The sequence below is a fragment of the Myotis davidii genome, unplaced genomic scaffold (assembly GCF_000327345.1).
Source record: "Myotis davidii unplaced genomic scaffold, ASM32734v1 scaffold319, whole genome shotgun sequence".
In the NCBI taxonomy this organism is placed as follows: Eukaryota; Metazoa; Chordata; class Mammalia; order Chiroptera; family Vespertilionidae; genus Myotis; species Myotis davidii.
The window spans coordinates 744864-752068 of record NW_006290675.1 but is presented as its reverse complement, the minus strand read 5'-3'; the positions used below and the strand labels follow the sequence as shown (position 1 = coordinate 752068).

Below are 7205 nucleotides of genomic sequence, written 5' to 3'. Positions count from 1 at the left end.
TATGGGTGCATATATCCTTTCTGATTGGTGTTTCTGGTTTCTTGGGATATATTGAGAGGGAAATTCTATATTTCTCTAAATTTTGCTCTAAAAGCACATTCTTACACACAGTATTTAGAAAATCCTCCAAATAAACAGACTACCAAGAATTCATGTATGTTGAAAGTATGTAAGAAAGGAGTTTTATACCTGAAGAGCATAATTCTTTGAGATTCTTTCCACCATATAAGGAACTGTAGTTTGAAATATTTCTTTAAATGTTAAGGGATTCATCATTGTAAACACACCAGCAAAGTGTTCCAATACCTCCTTCTCTTCCTTCATTCTAACAGTCTGGCAGTTTGCTACTCGAATGTATGTTTGTCCATTTCCTGCTATCTGGACCTAACATAGGAAAAAAAGAAACCATGGGCATTAAAATCAAACATCTCTGAATATAGTATTCCATCACCTAATCAGATTAGCTGCATACTTAAAACAGAGCACTTGAATTAGGTAATAAATACCCCTCTGAAATCTTTCAAATTCTCTATTCTTAGTTTAATTTTAGAAAATAATTTTTTAGCCCTCACACAAGGAAGTTTTTATGGATTTTTAGAGAGAGGGATTTTTAGACGGTGAAGGAGAAACATTGATCAGTTGCCTCTCATACATGCCCCAACGGGGACTCACAACTTTTTTTAGTGTACAGACAACCCTCCAACCTAGCCAGGGCTATAAAATCATTTTTTTAAAAAAACAATGATTTTCTTAGGCGTTCCAAAAAGGAACAAATTTAGTAAATTTAAATCTTATTTCTATTACATTCCATTTGGACCACCGACCCCCAAAAGATACCCACTGAGACTTATAAACAGAAATTCTCACCATAAATTCAATGCTGTGCTACAGAACAAAAGCAACTTGGACGTAAAATACTGTAGACCACCCAAAAATAACTGAACTCTCAAGATCTGTTCCATCACTAACATCTCTAATTCTAAGGGATAATTTCAATAGACTGGCTTAAGGGCACTGCCTTACCTGATAAATATCTAAAGCCTGCATTGCATATTTCACAAGTTTTATGTAAATCTGAGTTTCTTTGGGCTGTAACTGCTTGTTAGGAATGAACTGAGCTTCTGGAAAAGAGATAGCATAATAAGTCAATGTGAATAAAACCCACTCTGCAAAACACTGTTCGTCTAAATAATTCAAGAGCATAGTTACCACCAGGCGCTTTACATGACGTTATGCCCCACGTGATTGTCTTGACACCACAGACCAAGGTTTTTACCAAACTTCGGCAATCCGTGACTTGAAATGTCTGCTTGTCCTCCTTGTCCTTTTCTCCTTGCTTCTCAAAGGACGGCATAGGGTGGTGGGAACAGGGGCTGGGGATGGGGCAGGGCCCGGAGCTGTGGGGGCAGCGGGCACTCCCGGCAGAGCTGCTTCCACGGCTCCGAGTTCTGACTGAGGCTTGCACTTCTTAAAAATGGCAGAGAGCTGGTAGCGAGCAATGGTGTGGAATTTGAGAACAAAAACCTAACAGGATGAGAAAGTGGAGAGATAAGAAAAAAACCATTCTTTTAAAATGGTCAACAACCCTATCAGAAGACAAGATAAGAAACACTCGCTGAAACCATCTGCTGAAATCATTCTGCTTTGTATAAGACAAAGTGTGCTATTTTTCCTCTCCGGTAACTATCAATGTATCACTATGTCCACTACACCAGTGGAGACCCCACTCGGGACAGCTGACAACTGGCCGGACAGGCAGGACAAAAACTGCTCCATGGTTCATACAACTGCCTGCTGGCAGCAGGCATCACACTTTACCCCTCACCCACATCCCCAATTGGGCACCTGGCCAGAGATGCTCTCAGCTACCTGAGCACTATGCTATGTGGTGTCCCAGGGCCCTTGCCAGACTGTGCTCAGAGGCCTCATGTGCTGTTCTATTTGTCTCTCATAACAACCCTATGCGACAGAAAGCGAGCATCCCTGGTTAGAAGAGTTCAGCATCCCATTCACACACACTTGACTAGTTAATGGGGGAGCAGGGATGTAAACCAAAGTGATCAAATGCCTAGGGTCACGCCAGGCGAACTGGCGGCTCCATAAACTTGCCAGTAAAGCACTGGTACAAGCTCAGCAGCAAGTGGGATTAAAGAGCACGGGGACCATCTGGAGAGCTGGTACCTCCAGCATCCGCATCAGGACGTCTCTCCCGTTGCCGCTCTCCTGTTCGCTCTTGGAGCGGATGCAGTCCACCAGGTTCAACAGGAGCTTGCAGGACATGGTCTGGATGCTGCTGGGCAGGGACTCGTCATCAATGTTCTTAGCAAAGAGCTGGACAGCGAGGGAGAGGTCACTGAGGGGCAGATGCTGACGAACGTGGTGCACGAGGTCAGCCAGAGTGCTGTAGGCAAGGGGCCTGTGGGAAGAGACATCTGCTAGTGTGCATCTCAACATTCCCCCAGGACCACAACTCCAAGCCACCCTCCCTACCACTACCTGCCCAGGAACACCACCACTGGGATAGCACGTTTGGGGCACACTTTATAGCAATGATGGTGAACCTTTTGAGCTCGGCGTATCAGCATTTTGAAAAAACCTAACTTAACTCTGGTGCCGTGTCACATAGAGAAATTTTTTGATATTTGCAACCATAGTAAAACAAAGACTTATATTTTTGATATTTATTTTATATATTTAAATGCCATTTAACAATGAACAATCAACCCAAAAAATGAGTGTCATAGGTTCGCCATCACCACTTTATAGCGTTCCAGTTTCCCCAGCTACACAGCTAACACTCTAATCTTGGTGTTTAAATCTTTACTTTCCAAATTCATGCATGTCATAGCAACACTAGCACAAAGAATTAACATGAGCTCAATTATGCACTGAATGGATTTTGTTGCTCAAAGATAAATAGTATGTATCAACTAATACCTTATATACAGGGCAGGGCAAAAATAGGTTTATAGTTGCAAGTATGTAAAACAGTTTATTTTGTATTACGATTTATTAATTATTGTATTACTTCCCATAAGAACAACTGTAAACCTACATTTGCCCTACCTGATACGGGCCTTTTTATAGAGACAGAAACGTCAGGGTTATAAAGTGCTTTCACTCACTAAACAATTGGACACCTGCCAGATATTGGGCTAGACACCAAGGATACCACAGTGACAAAGATAAATAGAAACCCTGTCCTCAGGAAGCTTATTTTCAGGAGGGGAAATACACAGGTAAAGAAATAAAGTATATAAATTGATTAGTGCTTGGGAGATGTGAAAAGAGCGCTGTAAGAAAGACAGGTGGGAAAACCACTCTAAGATAGGATGCCCGACAAAGTCTCTTTGAGGTGACATTGACACTAAGACCTTAAGGTCAAAAAGCAGCCTTGGGGCAAAAAGCTAAGGACATTTCCAGATGGAGGAAACAGGGAAGACAAAGCTCTGAATGGGAACAGCCTAGAATAGCCAAGGAGCTAAGAGGCCAGTGTGGCTACAGCAGTTTGAGTGGGGAGGGAAGAGCCAAATCCCACGGGAGTTGCACACCACAGTCAATAGTCTGGGTTTTGCCCAGACAGCATGGCTCAGTGGTTGAGTGTGGACCTGTGAACCAGGAGGTCATAGTTTGATTCCTGGTTGGTGCACATGCCTGATTTGTGGGCTTGATCCCCAGTATGGGGTGTGCAGGAGGCAGCCAATCAATGATTCTTTCTCATCATCAATGTTTCTATCTCTTACCCACTCTCCCTTCCATTCTAAAATATAAAAATATATTTAAAAAACCAGAGTTTGGATTTTGTCTTTGTCTAATGGCAACAGAAAGCCACTGGAGAGTTTCCAGCAGCACTGACATGATCTAATGTCCAACAGGAAGGTTCAACCCCAAGTTATAGAGAATGTCTTACTTGCTATTTTATAACTTTTCTATAGAAAACGGTGAATGGTCTATATCATATTCATAGTGTACTGCATGTTTTTCAAAAGATCCATCACACCTCGCTTGTTAAAGCCAAAAAATTACTACTGTTGACTAATTTTACATTTTAAAGATGACTAAATGTTAATTTTCTCCTTGAGAAACAATAAACATGATCATAACTACATTTGTCTAAAATGCCTAACATAAAAATTAAAAGGAAATACATCAAGATATTATTTGTGTTACTTGAGCTCCTAGAGCAGGACCAAAAAGTTTTCTTCCCTTCTTTCTTCTTGGTAGGTTATAAAATATTATTTTATAGTGAAAAGATTTATTATATAGGAAGCAAAAATAAAACAAAAAGGGGAAAAAAGGAATGCTAGCCAGATAAAGTTATACCTACGTTAAAATCTAAATTACTCTGATCTTTCCCTTTAAGCTAAAGCACAAAAAGCAACTGAAGGCATTTCAAAAATTCCTGCAATTCTAAATTCAGTGAGAGTGAGGGCCCAACAGCCAGTGCTTGTTGAAACGCTTGCAGCATAAAGTGCCAGAAATCACCCCTCCCTCACATTTCATCAGTTGATTTCGTGGGTGTAATCTCATACCTGAGCGTCTCTCGAGCAGTATATCCTGAGCCAATTAGTATGGATTCATCAAACAGCTTGTCCATGCAAGGGATGAACTCTAGAACACAAACACCCATTGCATATATCACCAACTAAACCAATTACACGTTACATTAACAGTACTTTCATAGTAGCCAACCTGCAGTCAATTAGCAATCCAGATTTTAAAAAGGGTGAAGAGGAAAGCACACACGCTGTATTTTAGTCACACTGGCTTTACTGAGCCGCATGAGCCATCTGCTGTCAGAACCACATTCAGTGTCAGAATAGACTAAGAACACCAGCTTCATATGCCCCCTAGAGAACTCGCCCCCAATACTTCACTAGAGGCACATTCCTTCATCCTTAAAAGCTGCCACCATCAACCGAAACCTGTCTGAGAAGGGGGCAGTATCTCCTAAATGCCCCTGGGGTCGCCCTTCGTAAACATTTTATTGTTAGTCATCATGGAGAATAATAAATTACAAAGATCTGGGAAATTTCAGTGTTCTCAAAGAAATGGGCTTAGGGGTCCCAACTCCCTGGATGAAACTGACTAGAAACTGATGGGGCTCCTCTGTTCCTCCAGTCCTGCAGAGAGAACCATCACCAATACTTCTCCCTTCCCCCTCCCCCTTGCAGGCCTCAAGACCAGAAAGACTGGTCACTCAGGGACAATTCACATTTCTGAGGATGTGCAAACAGGATAGCAACCTGCATTTTCTAGGCCTCTAGTCCATATGCCCTTGGGGAACTCGGGCCACAAACATCCAAAGGACATTCAGATTCTGGAGCAAGCCTGCCATTATGGCTAGCTTCAATAAAAAAAAAAGTACATTCTTGGGGGGAAAAATGTGCTAATCACTGTAAAAAAAAAAAACAATAATAAAAATAATAAAGTACATTCTTCACCAGCAAACAGCTGAGAGTCAAAGATATAAAAGAAATATGTACACTGGAGAGACACAGTGCACGTCTCCGGTTAATAACCAAGTACGGCAGCACAGGGAGTCCCTCCCAGGTCAGAGGAGGGAACATCCCTGGACTGTCCCCAGTGAAGTGGCCAAGAGGAAGGAGGCACAGAGGGAAAGGTGCAAAGGGCACAGATGTCTCATGCTGGAGGACTGGCTAGGGCAGTGGTTCTCAACCTTGGCTGCACATTAGAATCACCTGGGAATCTTTTTAAAATCCTGACTCCTGGGCCTCATCTTCTGGAAATTCTGTTTCTTTGTGATGGGCTGGGGCCACAACATTAGTAACAAAGAAACAGAATTTCCGGAGGATGAGGCCCAGAAATCAGAATCTTAAAAAGATTCCCAGGTGATTCTAATGTGCAGCCAAGGTTGAGAACCACTGGGCTAGGGGATAAGTTCAAGGAGAAGGGATAAAAAATTAAGTGGCACACAGCATTGGTTTCCAGATCCCCCTCATGACCAAGAACCAGAATCTCTGGGAAAATGGGCAACTTCATTAAACCACCCGGTTTTCTAAAACTACTGCTCTTCAGAATTGGAGCAAATGTGTTACCATTTGATATCATCTGAGATGCCAAAACATTAAGCTATGTGAAAATGTTAGTGGATTTGTGAAATGTAACTATGTGCATACTTTTTTTCATCCTATATAATACAGAGGCAGAGCAACATCGAACAGACTGTCAAACTACAGCGGGAAGGCTGGGGAGAGTTGGGGGGTGGGAGGACCATCACTCCAACACACAAGATGGCCACCCCCATGTGGACACAAGATGGCCAGCAGGGGAGGGCAGTTTTGGGCAATCAGGCCTTTAGGGGATGGCAGTTGGGGGCAACCAGGCCTGTAGGGGAGGGCAGTTGGGGCGACAGGGCTGGCAAGGGAGGGAAGTTAGGGGTGATGGGGCCAGCAGGGGAGCAGTTAGGCGTGATCAAGCTGGCAGGGGAGTGGTTAGGGGGGTGATCAGGCTGGCAGGCAGAAGAGGTTAGGGGCAATCAGGCAGGCAGGCAGGCGAGCAGTTGGGAGCCAGCAGTCCTGGATTGTGAGAGGGATGTCCCAGATTGGAGAGGATGCAGGCTGGGCTGAGAGACACACCCCGCCCCCATGCACGAATTCTGTGCACCGGCCTCTAGTTTTATAATAATGTGGTTAATATTTAACAAGATTCTTTCCATGTTTCTTCTAATAAAATGTAATGCTATCACCTATTAACTCTAGGAGCTACCATGGGCTTTAAAACACAGTATTCTAAAGGCTGAATTCAACAAGGCTAATGTGATCAATCCCTGGAGAGTAGCATTTTGGAAACCCGCTGATCTTTGTGGAACACAGGCTCCGTAAGACTGAAACCAAGCCGTATGACCTCAGAGAGCCTGGCTGTGCGCGATGGAAAGCATGAGTTGTTTTTCATCCATCAGCACTTCAAGAAGTAGAAACCTCTTGCTACAAAACTCCCCAGATGCACCTCCAAAATCCTTTTACTTAAACGGCAGAATACCGAAAGTTACTGTGAGAATAGTACTCAAGGCACAACCCAGTAACTTCAGTAGATTTTAAATGTTTCTTTTAAAATTCTTCTATTTTGCCCTGGCTGGAGTGGTTCAGCTGGTTGAGCACCATCCTATGCACCGAAAGGTCACTGGTTCAATTCCCGGTCAGGGAACATACCCAGGTGGCAAGTTTGATCCTAGCTGGGGTATA

General features: G+C 43.2%; 1 protein-coding gene across 1 annotated transcript in view; it reads right to left on the bottom strand.

Moving 5' to 3' along the window:
- Positions 1–7205, bottom strand: part of TRRAP (transformation/transcription domain-associated protein) — a 113501-nt gene that overhangs the window by 91102 nt on the left and 15194 nt on the right. Inside the window, 6 exon segments of the mRNA XM_006763707.2 lie at positions 190–384; positions 1024–1121; positions 1210–1355; positions 1358–1524; positions 2182–2416; positions 4533–4611. Coding sequence (XP_006763770.1) covers positions 190–384; positions 1024–1121; positions 1210–1355; positions 1358–1524; positions 2182–2416; positions 4533–4611 — 920 coding nt within the window.